At 56.3% G+C, this 17,998-nt stretch overlaps 4 protein-coding genes across 4 annotated transcripts; 1 reads left to right on the top strand and 3 right to left on the bottom strand.

Moving 5' to 3' along the window:
• Positions 1 to 2,236: 2,236 nt before the first annotated feature.
• GGS23DRAFT_613411 (kinetochore Sim4 complex subunit Fta4) lies at positions 2,237 to 3,861 on the bottom strand. The gene is made up of 2 exons (XM_051520566.1): positions 3,160 to 3,861; positions 2,237 to 3,018 (listed from the first exon to the last, which is right to left on the bottom strand). Exons 1-2 carry the CDS (start codon positions 3,611 to 3,613, stop codon positions 2,603 to 2,605), a joined length of 870 nt encoding a protein of 289 aa, XP_051369561.1. The 5' UTR covers positions 3,614 to 3,861; the 3' UTR covers positions 2,237 to 2,602.
• A 61-nt stretch (positions 3,862 to 3,922) lies between these two features.
• On the bottom strand, positions 3,923 to 7,055 carry GGS23DRAFT_579220 (glycoside hydrolase family 3 protein). The gene is made up of 2 exons (XM_051517039.1): positions 5,823 to 7,055; positions 3,923 to 5,753 (listed from the first exon to the last, which is right to left on the bottom strand). Exons 1-2 carry the CDS (start codon positions 6,813 to 6,815, stop codon positions 4,242 to 4,244), a joined length of 2,505 nt encoding a protein of 834 aa, XP_051369560.1. The 5' UTR covers positions 6,816 to 7,055; the 3' UTR covers positions 3,923 to 4,241.
• Positions 7,056 to 9,752: 2,697 nt separating this feature from the next.
• On the top strand, positions 9,753 to 10,838 carry GGS23DRAFT_606618 (putative NADPH-dependent methylglyoxal reductase GRE2; the record flags this gene model as incomplete). The annotated part of the gene is made up of 1 exon (XM_051519921.1): positions 9,753 to 10,838. One exon carries the CDS (start codon positions 9,753 to 9,755, stop codon positions 10,836 to 10,838), a length of 1,086 nt encoding a protein of 361 aa, XP_051369559.1.
• Positions 10,839 to 11,000: 162 nt separating this feature from the next.
• On the bottom strand, positions 11,001 to 13,681 carry GGS23DRAFT_579198 (CAIB/BAIF family enzyme). The gene is made up of 3 exons (XM_051517038.1): positions 13,310 to 13,681; positions 11,642 to 13,233; positions 11,001 to 11,506 (listed from the first exon to the last, which is right to left on the bottom strand). Exons 2-3 carry the CDS (start codon positions 13,127 to 13,129, stop codon positions 11,306 to 11,308), a joined length of 1,689 nt encoding a protein of 562 aa, XP_051369558.1. The 5' UTR covers positions 13,130 to 13,233; positions 13,310 to 13,681; the 3' UTR covers positions 11,001 to 11,305.
• Between the last annotated feature and the right edge of the window lie 4,317 nt (positions 13,682 to 17,998).

Below are 17,998 nucleotides of genomic sequence, written 5' to 3'. Positions count from 1 at the left end.
GGAAGGTGTACCAGAGCGGGTCCGGGTCCCTGTACTTCGCGCAATGCGAGCACGAGAACGAGACTTGGCTGCCCCTGCTCGAGAAGGCCTACGCCAAGGCCCACGGCGACTACGCGTCTATCGAGGGCGGCTTCACCGGAGAGGGTATAGAGGATCTCACCGGCGGCGTCACCTCGGAGCTCTACACGGCTGATATCCTGGACAAGGAGTACTTCTGGAAGGAGGAGCTCATGAAGGTGAACGACGAATTCCTCTTCGGATGCTCGACCGGAGTGTGGGGGACGGGCTGGGGCGAGCGCAAGGGCATCATCGAGCTCCACGCGTATTCGATCATGAGGGCTGTCGAGATCGACGGCCAACGGCTTGTCCTCCTGAAGAATCCCTGGGGCAAAGGAGAATGGACGGGCCCCTGGAGTGACGGTTCCAGGGAGTGGACAGCCGAGTGGCTGCTCAAGCTCGACCATCGCTTCGGAGACGACGGCAACTTTTGGATCTCGTACGACGACCTGCTGCGCAAGTATCAGGACTTTGAACGGACCCGACTCTTCGGGCCTGAGTGGAAAGTCACGTCCCTCTGGACCACCTTGTCTGTCCCCTGGACGCTCGACTACCACGATACGTACTTCGCCTTCACTCTCAACAAGGCGGGACCCGTCGTCATCGTACTATCTCAGCTCGACGAAAGGTATTATTGTGGTCTCGAGGGCCAGTACCAATTCCAGGTAAAATTCCGGCTGCATAAGAACGGCCAAGAAGACTACGTAGTCCGCAGCATCGGCGCCTATGGCCAGAACCGCTCCGTGAATGTCGAGCTCGAGCTGGAGAAGGGCGAATATACAGTCCTGTTGAAGATCGACGCAACCCGCGATATGAACAAACTGCCGGTGGAGGAAGTGGTCCGCAACAACGCACGGACTCGCAGAGACAAGCTCGTCGCCATCGGCATGTCTTACGACCTGGCCCACAGCAAGGGGCGGGTCAGCGAGACGCCCGAGGAGAAACAGTCCCGGGAGAATGCGGCCAAGCGCAAGAAGGAAAAAGAGCTCCAGAAGCTCAAGAAGGAGATCATGGATTCCCGGCGTCGCGACCACTATCTCCGCGCCAAGCAGCACAAGAAGAGCCAAGAGAAGAAAGCGAAAGCACGAGCCAAGAAGGCCGAGAAGGCCAGACTTGCGGCCGCTAGAAAGAAGAAATCGGCTCCCAAAGAAGACGGCCCAGAGGCGAAGAAGAACGAGCCCAAGCAGGAGCCGTCGCCAGATCCGGCCGTACAATCGAGCGACCTGAAACAGGAACCGGTGTCCGACTCGAGCACAGATCCGAGCGTCAAGACTCCTCCTACGGAGCCCGATGACGCCGTTGCGGAGCCGCCAGCGAAGCCGGAGGAAAAGCCAGCGGTGCCCTCCGCCGAAGGTCCCGCTCCCACTAGTTCGGGAGACTCCTCCGCCGACGGCGCAGCGAAGAAGGACGCGCAGGATGAGACGGCGAAGGAGGGCGGGGAGAGCGCGGTCAAAGCGGAGGACGCAGAGGTCAAGGTGGAAGAGGGAGCGGTGACGGCGGGGACAGCCGGGGGAGAAAAAGAGGGGGCGAAAGAAGCCGAAGAGAAGGCGGGAGAGGAGCAGAAAGAAGGAGAAGCAGAAGCAGGCGCAGAGGCGGAGGACGCGGACGGCGACTCCGCGGATGAAAGCGACCTCTCATCGGTGTCTGAGATCAGCGACGCGGCGCTGGAGATCGAGTTCGAGGCGCGGGCGCAGATAGCGGGGGAGTCGCTGGCGGCGGCGGCGGCGGCGGCGGCGGTGCCGCCTGCGCCGCTGGGGGACGCGGAGTACGACGACGACGACGACGACGAGTTCGCGAGCGACCCCTGGAACGCGGTGCTGACGGTGGGCCTGCGTATCTACCACAAGGTGGCGCCGGAGGACCGCGACGCCGAGGTCGTGACGCTGCGCGTGGTGCGGCCGGACCTGTACGCGGAGAAGGAGGAAGGGGACGGCGAGGGCGCGAAGGGCGGGGGCGCCGAGGGCGGCGCGCAGCCCGGCGCCGAGGAGCCGCCGCCCAAGAGCTCCAAGGGCCTCGACGTCGACGATAGCGCCAAGGACGCCACGCTCGAGGGTGACTCCGAGCAGCGCGAGAAGAGCATCCTGTCGCAGGGCGCGCCGCCCGAGAAGTAGCGAGATGCGCTGGGGAGTGCCTTGTGGGCTGCGCGAGCGGTAGTTTAGCAAGGTTGGGGGGGGGGGGGGGGGGGAGTTGCACATTGGATTCGTACCAAGGGCGATACAGAGCGGAACGGAGTAGCATAGGGGCAGATTGAGACGCGCACGGCGAAGCAAAGCATAGCTTTCCCTCCATTTCACTTATTCACGTAGAGTATGGCCCCTGCACACGGGAAGCTCCCATGTAAGCCGGCGTTTGCCCCGTCCGCAGTGATAACAACCGCCGGAATGCCTGCAACCTGACGAAGGACCCCTTAGCCACCTGGGGGGCTCAACGGAAGTACCAGAAAGTTCGTATCTAATAGGGGGTATCATGCGTTCTACATGGTCACACCGCGAAACAGCTAACCTCCCAAACGCCATAACGGTCTCGAAACCATCACTCCCATCTCTCAGAAGCTATCCAGCAACCTCTCGACCTTGCCGCGCTCCGCAGCCTCGACGTCCTGCACAGTCGCCTCCGCGCCGGGCTCCGGCTCCGGCAGCTGCGCGACGCGCGCGCTGACGCGCACCAGCAGCATGCGCATGCGCTCGAGCTCGCGCTCGACGTCGCCGTCGCGCGTGACGAGGTTCGGCTGGACGGCGCCGCCGGCGTCGGCGTCGGCGGCGGGGGCGAAGGGCGCCAGCAGGTCGCGCATGCGGTGCAGGCGCGCGAGGCGGTCGCAGGCCGCGGCGCGGCGCGCCGCGAGGGCCGTCAGCGACGCCGACAGCTCTGCGAACCGGGCCGCCTCGGCGGGGCGCGCGTCGGCCTGCGCCGGCGAGTGCAGGTCCCACGACGCCGGCAGCGAGGAGATGATGGCGTCGGAGGCTGGAAGATGTCCGCGAGAGGGATGGGTTAGTTACGAAGCCTCCACCGACGGGCGCAGGTGTCGGTGTCGGTGTCGGTGCGGAAGAGAATGTAGGCGTAGATGTATGTGGCTGGGGAGGGAGGACGGTGGTCAGGACGTACCGAAATCCGCGTTTAGCCGCAAGAAGCCTGCGACGCCGTCGTCTCTTATCCTCACCCTTGTTCGCCTTCTGCCCGTCGCCTCCCCCTCTCCGGCCCCTTCCCCTCCCACCTCGCCCTCTTCCTCCTCCCCGCTGTCGCCGCCCCGATCGTCGTCGTCCCCCCGCACCGCCCGCTCGGCGGCCTCGTGGTACAGCATCTCGATCTGCTCGGCGACGTGGCGCGAGGCCTGGGGCGCGTAGGCGCGGCGCGCGTGCTGCAGCAGCACGTGGTTCGCGCGGTACAGGGCCTCGTCGACGGCCCTCTCGGGCAGCGCTTGCACGCTGCCGCCATCGCTAGCCCGCAGGCGCTCGTTCGCGGCCCGCCACGTCGCGCTCGGCGCTAGGGCCTGCGACAGCTGCAGGGTCTGGGCCGTTAGGAAGGAGGACTTATGCGCAAGGATCGTGGGTGGCGCCATCTCCGCTCCCTCGTCTTGTCGATCCGCGCGTTGGCCGCGGCTTCGTGGAGTGTCGGCCGCGTGAGCGCGTGATCGAGATCCTCGGGTTCTGGAAAACGACTGCAATTATCCCCTGGGTCTACACCACTGGTGCCATTGTAGAACAGGCGAGAGAGGCCAGTTAGCGAATTTGCTCGTTGCGGTGCGTATATGAAGGGGAAGGCTGGTGGAGTGTAATGTAGGCGCAACAAGAACGAGTTTACGCGTTCACGCGTCTCCTTCTATGCCATCTCACGCAACTGATACTTATATTTGCATGTATCACTATGTACTTAAGCCATGTATGTGTTTATACCTATGTATCGCACTATTGAGTTCATTCCCCGCACCGTAAAGATGGTGGGGTTAGAGAAAGGGGTATCGATAGAAGAGCGGAGCGCATCTTTGGCATGCCCCTGAGCCCCTGAATGCGGTAAGCATCTTAGATACGGCCTTGATAAGAATGGAGGATTCTATTCTAAACCTCGCCTCTTCATACTCGTTGCTCTTCCCCCTTTCCGCAAACAAACTACCTCCTGTATTCTCTGCCTCATGATACACGCGGCAGACACGTAACTCGTACCTAACTATACCTACATTCATTACCTACCTACAGCCCAGACCACCAATATGTCTCCGGCACCGTGAACAACCCCACGAGGGCCTTGCCCGCCTTCGGGTCGCTGCTGTTGCTGACGATAACCCCGTACTCGCCCGCCTCCGCACGCCACTGGTCGCGCGTCTCGTCCCAGTAGCTGGCTGCGTACTTGGTCGCTACCTTGATGGTCACCGTCTTGGCCTCGCCCGGCGCTAGCTCCACCTTAGCGAACCCCTTGAGCTCCTTGACCGGCCGGTTGACCTCGGCCTTCTTCTTGGGCGCCACGTAAACCTGTGCCACCTCGGCGCCTTTCACGCTGCCCGTATTTGTAACTGCCACCGACACTGTCAGCTCTCCGTCTTGGTCGGCGACGGAGAGGTCCGAGAAGGCGAAGGTCGTGTAGCTCAAGCCGTGTCCGAACGGGAACAGGACGTTGCGGTCGGCATATTCGTAGTAGCGGTAGCCGATGTAGACATCCTCTCCGTATAGAACGCGGCCGCCCTCGGTGTGGTAGTTGAGGTATGCCGGGTTGTCCTGGACGCGGACCGGGAAACTCAGGCTGAGTTTTCCCGAGGGATTCACGTCGCCGAAGAGGATATCCGCGATCGTATTTCCCGTCTCGTTGCCGCCGTACCAGGCCTGGACGACCGCATTCACGTCATGGATCCAGGGCATTTCTACCGGAGTACCCGACTGAATCACTACCGCCGTGGCAGGGTTCGCCTTAGCGACGGCGGCGATCAGGTCGTCTAATCCAGGAGGAAGCTTCATATCAGTGCGGTCGTTTCCTTCGGTTTCCCATTCGGCGTTAAGACCGGCGCACAGGATTACCTGATCGGCGTCTCGAGCCAGCTCGACCGCGCGGGCGATTTCTGCCTTGGGGTTGATGACCTTGCATCCGCCTATCCTCAGCGCACCGCCGTGGAGCACCACGGCGTCGCCCCCGAGCTTCGATGTCGGGCTCGATCCGAAAGTGACTAAAAAGTTGTATGTCTGCCCTTTCTTCAGCTGATAGAAGCCCTTTTCTTCGGCTGTGGCGCTACCAAAAAATGCATCGCCATTTCTCTGTTTGGTGGAATTGTCGATGATGAGTTCATCATTTATATAGAAATTGGCTGTCCCGGACACGGTGAGGCCGAATTCCCACTTTACGTCCTCGTCGGCGACCAGCGAACCTTCGAGTGTCGCATACCACAGGGGACTTTTCAGGTGAGGGTTCTCATAATCAACCAACATCATTTCCGTCTTGAAAACCTCTATCTCGTCGACCTTCTGCCTGTTTGAGACCTCGGGGCCCTCGGTGTAGACTTTCATGGTCATTCCCGGCACTCCTTTGGCCGACGTCGTCGAATAGCCGAGGAGGGGGAGCATCTTGTGCGAATATTGGCCGATCGTATAACTTGGTGGGGAGGATAACTTGCTACTGACACCGTCGAAGGGAGTTATGGCATAGTAGGCCGCCAAGGAGGCAGATCCTCCACCGTGGTAGGTGGCAACCTTGGCGTTCGGTCCGATGACGACGGTCTGCGAAGGACAAATAGCAGCCGTCAGCGCGAGTGATATCCACAGATGAGTGTCGATCATAAACTTTACCTTCTTGTCCTTCTTGAGGGGCAGGACGCTCTTCTCGTTCTTGAGCAGCACGATTCCCTCGTTGCCTAACCGTCGGAGAAGCTCGGCTGTCTCGGGGGTATCCGCCGTGCCCTCGGGGGCATTTTCTTTTACACCGCTGGCAGCGCATTTCTTCACAAATTCTAACACCGCCCTGACCCGCTGGTCCAAGATGTGCGTGCGAACCTTGTCGGTCGCGACGTGGAACTTGAGCGCCTCACCCCTATACCGTGGCGGGCCAGGCATTTCAAGGTCGAGACCGGCTAGGGCAGCCTCTTTAGTGCTGTAGGTGCCATACCAATCGCTCATGACGAGTCCATTCCAGGCCCATTCCCCTCGCAATATCTCATCGAGGAGCTTGGGGTTCTCGCTGCAGTACGTGCCGTTGACGCCGTTGTAAGCTGTCATGAATGATCCGGGGTTAGAATCGCGCACTGCCAGCTGAAACGGCAGAGCGTATATCTCGCGCAACGCCCGCTCGGTGATGATGGCTTGGACGGCGTTGCGCTTGTGTTCGTGATCGTTGCAGACGAAATGCTTGATAGTAGCTTGGACACCAGTCGACTGGATGCCTCTCACCAGTGCGGCAGCGCCCAGTCCAGCCAGGAACGGATCTTCGCCGAGCGATTCGAACCCCCGGCCGCCAAGAGGACTTCTCTGCATATTTATGGTAGGGCCCAAGATCGCGTGAGCTCCCTTGACCTTGGCCTCCTCTCCCATTTTTCTTCCCGCCTCCTCGAGAAGCTCCTGGTTGAAAGTAGCACCCAACGCCGTTCCACACGGGAAGCAAGCCGCCTTGACGCCTTGGAAGAATCGAGTGCCGCGAACGCCATTGGGCCCGTCGGTGAGGCGTAGCGAAGGAATACCGTGCTGGGGGAGGCCCTTTGTGTGCCAGAAGTCAATGCCCGCGAGGAGGTCGACCTTTTCGCTCATCGACAGTTTCTTGAGCACCTCTTCCACGTTAATGTCGGCCATCGTTACTGACGGTGGGACGAGCCAAGCTGGAATAATATCTAAGACGGAAAAGAGGGAACTGTGATGGCTACTCTTATTTGTGCACCCAGAGGGACATGGACAAAAGAAAGATGGGGGGAAACAGATACGAGGCAGAGAGAGGGGAAGTAGGCGAGAAGAAGCTTGTCCGTCGACCCGGGGGAAGACTGCTTCCTTTAATATTGTACGGGCCCCGGGCCCCTTCCGGGCGCTTTTCTTGGCACCCCCCCCCCCCCCCCCCCCGGCGCGGCTGCTCGCGCTCGGCCAACGTCACTGCAAATAGCTGGGAGTAGATGCGGCTGTTTCGAGCATCACCTCCGGGCCAACTTGCGCTACGTAGGATTCTTGGTGCGCAGGAGTCGTACGCTTGGCTGGGAACCCGTGGGGTCGCATAAATTCGGCTCAGCTATGCCGGCCCCCCCCCCCATCCTCCGTGACCCTCCATAATGTACCTGCATAATACCTACCTACCTATAACCGCATCCACGAGCTACCCAAGTACGTAGGTAGGTGTGTTAAGGACGCGGAGGAAATGCCCGGACCGTGAACGTTGCGACCCTTGGCCACCGGGCTGCAACCGGAGGGAAGCCAGCAGGGAGACCGTGCCAGCACTCGTTTCGATGGAGTTAGATCTGCGCCGGGCGCCGGGCCGGTAGCCCGGGGTCGTCGCCGTCTTCCGAGGATCTGCCAGTAGCGTTGGCGATAGCGCTGCCGACGTTTCCCCAAGCCAACCACGGCACGCGTCGATAGATGAATTTCCCTGCAATATCGTCCCAGCCGGCGATCCTTTCGCCTCAGTTCCCTGGCAGGCTCGTGTAACTACAAAGTCGACGTTGGGAACACGAGGGCGACTAATCAGGAAGAACCGAACTTCTGCCGCCTTTATGGGCAGATGGCGGTGGAATGCCTCGGATGGTCGATACCCTGATCCCTATACCCTCACTCTGCAGTAGCCTATCGGGACGCAACCGACGTCCGAAGAACTCCCGCCGCCCCGGCTGGCATACCAGATACGGCACACCGAGACAATTCGAGGCTGGTAAACGTACGGACCAGGTTGAAGGGGAGGGGGGCACTCGTCCGTTCGCTCGAGAATGAGGTACCTCGTGGATATGATGCGTGGGCTTTCCTTGGTCGGATTTGAAGATCTCGGGACCTGATTAGCACTGGTCTGTGACGCAAGATGAGCCGAGCTGTAACACCTTTATCTATTAAATAATAGCGAGGTCCGATATTGCTTGGGTATAAATACTTAGGTATGCCGACACTCGTAGATCACTAACGTCGCACCCTCTACTTTGGCGCTGCGTAGAGGCGGGAATAATGTATGTCGTTCCTGTCTCCCACCTGCACTGTCATCTGAAACCTTTTACGGGAACATGAAAACGCCCACCACACTTGCCATTCCGAGAAGTCGTGGAGGCTGACAGGGCGTCCTGCACGACCACTCGGCGGGCGGTCCCTCTCACAGCTCAGCAGAATACCGGGCATCGTTAGATTCAACTGTTCACCGCACTGGCTGTTAGATGGGACAGAGGACAACCAGAATCTATCAGCCGCTGCTTCGTGATCTGCTCTTGTGCTTACTCGAGATGTTGAAATGTCTACCCCTTTGGGGGCATCGAATCTCTGGTTTCACCACATCGCGACACAACACTTCTCGGCTCGGCCCGCTTCGGCGAATATGTGTACCATAAATGGCACCACCATGCTTCCCATATTTCGGTTCATAATCTACGTACGAAAAAAGAGGCACTCAGGTCTGTGCTTAGGTGGTGAACTCGATCAGCGGTAGCTAAGGGATCGGCGAAAACTGCGAGTCGAAGATCCTTCTTCCCCGCATTGCATTGCCGCCCGCTGCTGGTAACGGAGACTGAGGACAGGCGAACAGGATAGCTGAGGATGCACATACCTGGCGTGTTCTTGGCTTCTAATACACGGGTTCAGTACCTGTCCACCTCGGTTCGGTATGTGCTGACCCCATGCTTAGTCATGAGGGGTCCCGTTCAAGTCCATCGCCTGCGCAACTAATACCTACCTAGGTAGGTATTTGGAGGACAGAGGCGGACCTAATGAAGGCCGAAAAGTACCTAGTAAGCCATTAGATGATGGCCGGCATTTGAAGATTCCTCGTAGCCGCACGGCAATTGATCGCTGGTTGGGTGCATTGACTGCTGATAAGTACTGAATAAGTGTTGCATGTGTAGTCCTTTCGAGAGAGGCGGGTGCGCTCGGACTCGCCCACCTAATTTCGTAGTTCCGTACAATTCCGTGCGTCGCCGTCGCGTCGAAGTAGGCATAGATACTATAATCAGGATTAAATGGTAATATTATGTAGGTGCGCCGATACGCCGCCGTTCAACACAGCAAGTATCCAGCTGAACGGCCCATGCGAGTTCCGACGCACGCGATGCTAGGAACTGGTAGGGTGGCAGCACACAGGCGCAGGGTAAGTAGGGGCTTCTGACAGGGTTTCGTTTATCACAATGGATGCTGTCGATGTCGTGTCAACCCTATTAGCAAGTGCCTAAGGTGCCCCCCCTTCCCCGGTGCTACCGTAGGGCACGCTTCGAGTCCGGGAATTAGCAATATATGGTGTAGCGGGTATTATAGCGCTCTATACTATGGTCAATAACCGGGTCGGACTGGGCTCCTATCTGCTACACAGGACCCCACGCCGGGTCCAATGCCCACAGATAAAAAGCGGTTCAATGGCTGCTTGAGTCGTAGTGCCCTCGAGGCCCATGGCGCAAATGGCGCTACGTTATGCGGCAGTTGAATGTCCGGACGAGCCGAGCATCTCGAAATTGCCCTTTATTACCTCGTGCGTCCCCCGTCATCCGTTCGCTCTTCTCGCAGTAGCAGCCGAGAGGGAGCAACTGCAGAAACCACAAGCCGCCTCGACCAAAAACTCTCACAATGGCCAAGTCGCATCGAATCCTCCTCACGGGGGCGAACGGATACATCGCGCAGCATATCCTCTGGCAACTTCTGGAAGAGGGGTACTCGGTGCGCGCCGTCGCCCGCTCAGAGTCCAAGATCGAGCCTCTACGAAAGACCTTTGGCAAGTGGCTAGGTACGCCGCAACTCGACTTCGGCGTTGTCCCGGACATCGCCATCCCCGGAGCCTTCGACGCCGTCCTACAGTCGGACCCGCCGTTTGACATCGTCATCCACACGGCGTCGCCTTTCAAACTTAACCCGGAGGCTGGCAGCTTCTTCCTGGACCCGGCCATCAAGGGCACTACGGGAATCCTGTCGGATATAGCGCGCGTGGCACCGAGCGTGCGACGCGTCGTTATCACGTCGTCGTTCGCAGCGATAGCCGACTTTCTCGGGCCGCCTATCTCGAACCCGGCTAAGGTGTATACCAGGGACGACTGGAACCCGATAACGCTCGAGGCGGCTCTCGCCACGGACAACGTCATGGCCACGTACCCGGCGAGCAAGAAGTTTGCGGAGAAGGCAGCATGGGACTTCGTGAAGGAAGGGAAGGGCAACTTCGAGCTGGCAACGGTGAATCCGCCGGGAGTGTACGGCCCGGTGCTCGACCCGTCGCAGATCGCGAAGCCGGAAGACCTCAACCAAAGCACGGTGCTGATCTACGACGGCCTTCTGAAGCCCGGCCTGAAGCCAAGCGACCCGGTGCCTTCGACGTACATTAACCTCTACGTCGACGTGCGAGACTGCGCCCGCGCGCACGTGCTCGCAGCCACGTTGCCAGAGGCGGCGGGCAAGCGGTGGTTCACCTGCGCGGGCGAGCTGACTTACCAGGGAATGGCCAACTACCTTCGAGAGGCGCTGCCGGAGAAAAGGGACGTGATACCCATCGGAGACCCGGAGAACACGGGTATGCCGGAGGGCTGGTTCCAGGGAAGCAGTCCCGAGATCGAAGAGGTGTTGGGCTTGAAGTTCAGGCCGGCCGAGGAGACGATTAAGGACTTGGGACCTCAACTGGTCGACATCGAGAAGAGAGCGGCGGCAGCAGCATCGGCAACGGCATAAGCGAATAAACATACCTAGATAGTATCGAGATGCCTGCGCTCCGGTTTTGTAGATAGCTAGAATAGAGAAGCTAATTGACCATCCATTGGGCCCGCGCCCATAAAGACCCGCGACGCCTCCTCGTGGCGATGATGCGGGCTGGAATAGGAAGAGAGTGAGGTTGTAGAATTGAAAGGACACCCTATCGACGCGTCGCCATTAGAAGAATTACCTAAGTGCCTCCCTGCGAGAAAACTAGGTAGATGCATAAACCTGGCTATGACGATATTAGGTACGTCCATTCCTTGCATGCATATAGCGAGTGTACGGTCTTTTGCGACAGGCGTTGACAGAAATCATCGACGACACCCTGTAGACGCCTACACCTCAACCCTACATCTACATCTACAAACACGCAGCGCTGACTAGAGGCGGCCGATAACTAGGTACCTAACCCAAGAACAGACGCCTGCCTCGACGCCCCCCGCCTACTCTTCGCCCGGCCACCTCGCCTCGTGCGTGCCCCGCAGGCAGCTGCCCACGTCGTAGCCCAGCTTCGTCTTCTCGTACGTCGCCGCCGGCCCGACGAAGACCATCTCCTCGTCCGGCACGCCCAGGTCCGCCTTCGCGCTCGCGAAGTACGAGGGCCGCAGCACCTGCGGCGCCACCTTGGGCAGGTCTCTCGACAGCTGTTCCCGCGCGGTCCGTCCGTCAGCAACAGGCACGCGTCGCGACGCGGAGAGGAGAGGAGAGGGGGGATGGGGATGGGGATGGGGACAAGTATATTAGGCAGGAGGTAGGTAGGTAGGTAGACGGCCACTCACCACGCGCATCTGGCGGTGCAGGTCGTCGTAGTGGCGCGAGCGCATGGCGGGCCAGCGCTCGCGCAGGTCGCGCTGGACGGCGGGGCTCTGGGCGCCGAGCGCGATGAGGAAGCCGTTGAGCTGGTTCAGCGACGCGGAGACGAGGTAGTTGCCGCCGCGGCGGGCGCGCGCGTCGAGCGCGTGCATGATGGCGACGCAGCCGACGATGCCGGTCTGGAAGTCCGAGTTGGGCAAGAACGGCATCACCGGCTCCGGCGCCGGGTCGGCCCACATCCGCGAGAACAGCCACGCGATCCCCGTCATCGCGTCACTGATCTGCTGCCACCCGCTGCGGTGCCGCCACGGGCCCTTCCACCCGTAGCAGTTCTCGCGCGCGTACACGATGCCCCGCCCCCGCCGCCGCGCGACTTCGTGCACCCACGCCGGCCCGAACCCGAGCCTCTCGAGCACCCCCGGTCGGTACCCGTCGAGCACGACGTCGGCGCCCTCGACGAGGCGCCGCAGCGCCGCGCGCCCCGCCTCCGTCTTGAGGTCTGCGTGCGCGTCCCGCTTGCCTAGGTTGCTCTCGAACAGCACCACGCCGAGGTCCGGCAGCGCCGTGTTGGACACGCGCACCACCGTCGCGCCGAAGAGCGCCGCCAGCTTCGCGATCGTCGGCCCCGCGATCGCGCGCGTCAGGTCGACGAGCTTGACGCCCTCGAGCGGCCGGTACGCCGTCGTCGCCGGGTCGACCGCCGGCCACGGCACCGGCGGCAGCCCCGCGTCCGGGAACTCCTCGAGCAGGTACAGCGGGTCGTCGGCGACCGCCCGGCCCTGCGGGCTCGCCCGGTACTCCTCGGGCGTGAGGCAGATGCCGCCAGCCTGGCGCCAGTGCTCGTTGGCCTCGACGTCGAGCCAGTCGGCGTCGAACTGGCGGACGCGCGCGGAGAGGGCGTCGATGGCGACCATCTCGTCGACGACATCGTCGCGGTGGGTCGGCAGGCCGAGCATGCGCAGGCAGGGCGAGGAGTCGAGCCCGCCGTGGAGGTGGAACCAGCGGCCGTCGCGGGTCGGGTAGACGTTGGTGACGAGGCGGCGCCAGGGGACCATCTGGTTGGTGGTGTCGTTGACGGCGTAGCGGCGTGCGAGCTCCGGGTCCGAGATGGGGCGGCTGCCGACGCGCAGCAGCAGGAAGGAGAAGAGGAAGAGCGACGCGACGTCGCTGTTGATGACGACCTCCTGGCCATCGGCGACTCCCGGGAACCTCTCTGCGGCGATGGCGTTCCCGAAGGTGGCGAGGAGCGCCCACAGCGCGGTGCTCGACTCGCTGCACTTGACGGGCGCCGGGAGGAAGGGCCGGCGTGCGGCAGAAGCGTCGAAGCGTGTGCGCGCAGCGGCGGCGACAACAGCCGGGGGGATATTCAGTCGCGGGTCGGTGAGGAGGACGTCGTGAAAGATGCGCGAGGCCTCGGCCTGGATGGAGTAGCCGTCGTCCTCCTGGTCCCCCATGTTTCTGGTTGTCTTTGTATTTCTTCCGGGAAGGGCAACCTACTCGATTGCTTTAACTGTCCAGCTCTTCTTACCAGCTTCTACGGTGAGCTCAGGAGTCCTGCCTAGCTCAGGCGTTCGCACGTTAGCAGATAAACTTGTTGATTTGTGGATTCGTAGATCAGGTGGTCGCAAACGCACATGAGTCTGGTCCGGGAACGGGTCTCTATTCCCTCGTTCGATAGCTACCTGCTGCCTATATTCAACCTACCTGCACCAACACCTGTGAAGTAATAATATACTCCTGCTAAGCGAGCAGCTTGCAGCGGATGTACACCATTAGACAGAGTCACACCCATCTCAACCGGCTAGGGGTGTTTTATGACGGGAGCGTGCAACCTGGGGTCCGGCTAGATAATAGGAGAGTACAAAGCAGGGTAGATTAGATTATATCATGCTACCAGAGTCGGGTAGACCTGAGGCCTGACGCGCTGCGGGGAAAATGTGTAGAAATGAGGTTTTATCCGCGGCAAGACTGCCAAGGGGTGTCGGTAGATGTCGTATAATACACCTCCGGCATTCCACTATTCTTACTGCATACGTACTAGTATGCGAGTCCTCTCCTTTGGGGCGCCGAGAGTCTTACGGAAAGTAAAAGGATTCCGCATTGTTAGCAGTAATATCGTCATGAGCCATTTCTTCATTAATTAGCGTGCTGTTGATAATATCGTATCACAGGTATGAAGCCTATCTAATATTGTCACCCATAGGTTAATCTGTGTCTCCTCCACGAAATTCCACGCATGCGTAAGGATCTACGTACTCACTTCGACGACTCAGCTGTATATTATTACCGCCAAGGCATGCCATCGAGTGCGCATAGCCGCCGTACACATCTTAGTAGACACGGTACTAAAGTGGGTTATTTGGGTTCGGGTGATCAATGGGTAGACTTAAGGGCCATATGTTACCGCGATGGTTCTGTATACGGCTTTGCCGCACACTCTACAGGATGCCCTCTCTAGTCCACGCGATCGCCCCGTCGGTCCAGAGATGCGAGTTAAAGACTCAGGCCTTAATCAACACCCGACAGACTAACGGCAACGCGTACAGCTTCTCTTGTGATCGCCAATGATAATATTGCCGTCGATAGCTCAAAGATCGAACTCAAGTATGCCAAACTCCATTTCCGTTCCCAGAGCTTAGTTGAGGCTACTCTAGGCTGGGCCGGTACTGGGTGAGTGTTGGGGATTACGAGTGTTGAGCTGAGGCGATGGGCGACTACTTTCGGTGTCATATTAAGCCCCGATTAGGTATTATGTTCTGGATCTGCGACGGAGACCTCTATATTCGACAGCGTCACTAATATTAACTCCGCCACGCCACACCCTCTTTGCAAGCTAGACGAGAATGATTCCTCTTAGATATAAGGTCAATCTTTATAATACACTTAAGGGTGTCGCTTGGGGAAAGGCCACAGTAATTAGATTATTATTATGATGATGATGACAAGTCAGGGTTCATTACCTAAAAAATTGGTATTCTAAGCAGGGGTGGCTTCGTGTGTATTCTTAGGTACTGGCAAAGCTCTTGATGCACAAGTGACGGGTAGGAAAAGACACTTTGGTCAAAGTGATTCTAATGGAATAGTTACGGCGAACTCTCTTATGATGAAGATAGTAGGCCCATTGTCGAACTAGCTTAGCATGATTTCTACCGCGAATGTTGATGATCCGCGACAGCTCAGGGGGACGGGCCGTGGTGGTTAGGTAGAGCTGGGCGTTAGCTAACATGCTCGTCGACCCGGAGACACTTCTAATAACGGCGGTGCTCGATTTCGAGTTTACCAACGCCATGCCAGCGCGGTTCACGTCCGATGCGCCTTAGTAGTTATTAATATTATTTTCTAGCCCGGAAGTATGGCTTCATCGCGGCCCAACCGAAGAATTCCGGGTTTGTTCTGAGCCCAGAATCCTGAAGGCGTTAGAACTATTCGTGGAAGGCATGTCGGTCCGGGGGGGAGCAGCAACTCACTGAACCACGTCTCTCTACTCGGATGCATGGCTCGTGAACGTCCGGTCGCTTCTGGTTCGATTGGGTAATACCTAGGTATTTAACAGAAGAATATGGAGCAGCTGAGCGCGTACAAGGAAGAGTAGCACCCCGTGTGTACATGTCTTCATACGACACCGAGAACATGCTTAGGTGCTGTTTAACAGGCAATTAATCCAGCCGCATCGGGGCTTGTCTCCTATACCTATATACTCCCCGTCTTATTCTGTTTCCGCTCAATTGCCGCGTATTCGATCTCTTCATAAGGCTCAAACGCTCAGAACCTTGAAATATTAGACCGGGGGCTATTAAGCATCTATTATCTTCTACAAACGACACATTATTATTTACGAAATGACCTCTAAATTTCCTTAACCCTGTAGGTACTAAAGCACGTAGACACCGCCGTTGCGGCACACACATATCTTGACACCCACATCAAGGCATAGTTACGTAGGTATATTAGCAAACGGTGAGGAGCCGACGTAATATAGGAGGGGGCGGAAAACAACATCGCTGCCAGGTCATGTCGGTCCCTTGTTAGGGAACCTCCAAAGGAATGAAGCCAGATTGACGAAAGACGAGACGCCTGGTATTTTTTTAGAGGAATCGAGGTGGATCTGCAAGTAAGCACCGGCGTATTAGAATGCTACTGACGCTCAACCACAACCTCGTTCCGCAACATTACCACACTGTCCTCTGGCGTCTCGCAGGGTCGACTGTCTGTATGGGTAACACGTACGTCGTGGCCCTGGTCCTATAACTCGAGGTATTGCTCGTCGCACCGGGTGCTAAATGTAGTGCTCATGAGACTCTTAGTATCACACGGGGATGGAGCCCTGCACCAATATCAGGTCATAAAGGTCAGAAGGATAATATCAGGTCATATAAGTCAGAAGGATAATATCGGGTATTAAGGTCGCCGTCTCGGCGACCTACTAAAAAAAAGTCCTAAATAAGCTACGGATAGCTTCGGTATTAAGGTATTAAGGTACGGAGGTACCTTAGGAATATATTAAAATAAAAATAAGACTAAGAAACTTAAGGAAAGTAAGAACCTAAGAAACCTCCTATAGAATTATTAGTTAAATTAAACCTATTCTAAGTATATCCCCTTATTATAAATAATTCTATATTACTCTTACCCTTATAACCTTAATATAAATTAATAACAGGAGAAGCCTACGCCTAAGCTTACGTTATACGTAGCCGCCGCCTCGGTATTATTACTATTAGATTAACCTAAGCTATCTACGGAAAAGCTATAGGCGTTCCTACTCCCGCGGATTATTACCTTTAGGCTAGCGTCGGTCTTTATAGCGGAAGTAGCTTAAATAATAGCTACGATTAACGAACTAAAGGCCGTTATAATAGAATTAAAGGCAAAGGACGCCGAACGATAGCGAACCTTTCCGGCGCCTTAGCTAGAAGCGACCCCCGAACCGACCGATAAATCTTTCGTCGTATATTAACCTTAAGAATATAAGGTAATTATAATTAATGCTCCGGAGATTACGAACTCGAGAGTAGTTATACGTAATCCTCCGTAGTAAATCGTAAATTTATATAAGTAAATAAAATAAATATATTAAAGCCTAGCGATATTAATTAATTAAGTCGATATAAAATACCGATAAAATACGATCCTAAAGAAATAATACGAATAATTACGATAGCTTTACTAAACCGTTACGGCTATGTAAGTAACCGGTATCCGAACTACGAAAATATAGATCCACGAGTTTTAGAAGTAGGTCGTAAAGTAAAGTACTTACTTCGCTTAAAACGTATAAGAAACGGTAGCTAAGTTTACCCGATAAAATAAAGCACGAACTACCGCCGTAAACTAACTTCGAGACGCCGCCCTTTAGAACTAACGGACCTTAATTTAGCTACGCGAAGAATATAATAAATTAATAACGAACGTTAACTTATAAGTTACGTAAAAGGATAAATAAATTAACGAAATCCTTAGTAAGGAATATCTTACCCCCGGGGTTATAAAGGAAAAGACTTAATTAATTAAAAACGATCTTAAGGCTTACGTAGTTAATTTAATTAAGAAATATTAATAGCGACGATTAAGTAATAAGCTAACGGATATCGAATTTATTATAATTAAGGTTAGTTAAAAGGCTCGGATACTTACCTCCGTACCGGCTATCCGCCTTACGACGGTATTTATAGAACGGTATATTAGTAGCGAGGCTAGGATAAGGAAAATTATTTCTAACGGCGTACTTTAAGACGTCGCGGTTAAACGTACCGCCGCGCGCGTAAGAACCCGTTCCTAAAACGCTATAATAAGCGCCTTTATATTAAAAAAAGCCGGGTAAGAATTACCGTAACCGCTAAGGACCCCGCGGAATACCTTAAAAGACCTAAGGGATTCCGATAATTCGGACGGCTTAGAATCCGGGAACCTATAGAGGCTACGACGCCCGTTAGGCGCCCCTAAAGAACCTTAAAAGCCTCTAGACCTAGCCGAAAAACGTATGGTTCGGACCTAAACTAAAGTTATAAATAATCGACGAAGTATTACGATAACGATTAACCCGGTATACCTTATTAAGCCTACGGCTTATAACGGTAAGGACTTAATTAAGTTCCGACCATAATAAATTAAGGTTAAGTCCTACTTCGAAACCTACGAAGAAAGTTTTACCCGGAACGTTTAAAAGATTAATTAAATAAAATCGATACTTACCGAAAAGGCCTAGCTTTAGTATTAATAACGACTAACCTAAGTAAAAAGGTTAATAATCGTTAATACTTAAGTAGGATATTCCTAAGCCCTCTAAAAACGATTTAAGGACCTCGCCGAACGATATCGTAACT

This window comes from Durotheca rogersii (assembly GCF_024521655.1).
Source record: "Durotheca rogersii strain YMJ 92031201 chromosome Unknown GGS23scaffold_21, whole genome shotgun sequence".
NCBI classification, from domain to species: Eukaryota; Fungi; Ascomycota; class Sordariomycetes; order Xylariales; family Xylariaceae; genus Durotheca; species Durotheca rogersii.
Note: the sequence above shows the minus strand (reverse complement) of the source record. Positions and strands in the feature narration are given on the sequence as shown.

What these genes read in the sequence shown, in the direction of transcription:
- GGS23DRAFT_613411 (XM_051520566.1), bottom strand. Translation starts at nt 3,613, where the DNA reads ATGGCGCCACCCACGATCCTTGCGCATAAGTCCTCCTTCCTAACGGCC. An exon ending in GCGGCTAAACGCGGATTTCG is followed by an intron (nt 3,019 to 3,159) that starts GTACGTCCTGAC and finishes GACATCTTCCAG; the next exon opens with CCTCCGACGCCATCATCTCC.
- GGS23DRAFT_579220 (XM_051517039.1), bottom strand. Translation starts at nt 6,815, where the DNA reads ATGGCCGACATTAACGTGGAAGAGGTGCTCAAGAAACTGTCGATGAGC. An exon ending in CCCTCAAGAAGGACAAGAAG is followed by an intron (nt 5,754 to 5,822) that starts GTAAAGTTTATG and finishes TGTCCTTCGCAG; the next exon opens with ACCGTCGTCATCGGACCGAA.
- GGS23DRAFT_579198 (XM_051517038.1), bottom strand. Translation starts at nt 13,129, where the DNA reads ATGGGGGACCAGGAGGACGACGGCTACTCCATCCAGGCCGAGGCCTCG. An exon ending in TGCACCGCCAGATGCGCGTG is followed by an intron (nt 11,507 to 11,641) that starts GTGAGTGGCCGT and finishes GCGCGGGAACAG; the next exon opens with CTGTCGAGAGACCTGCCCAA.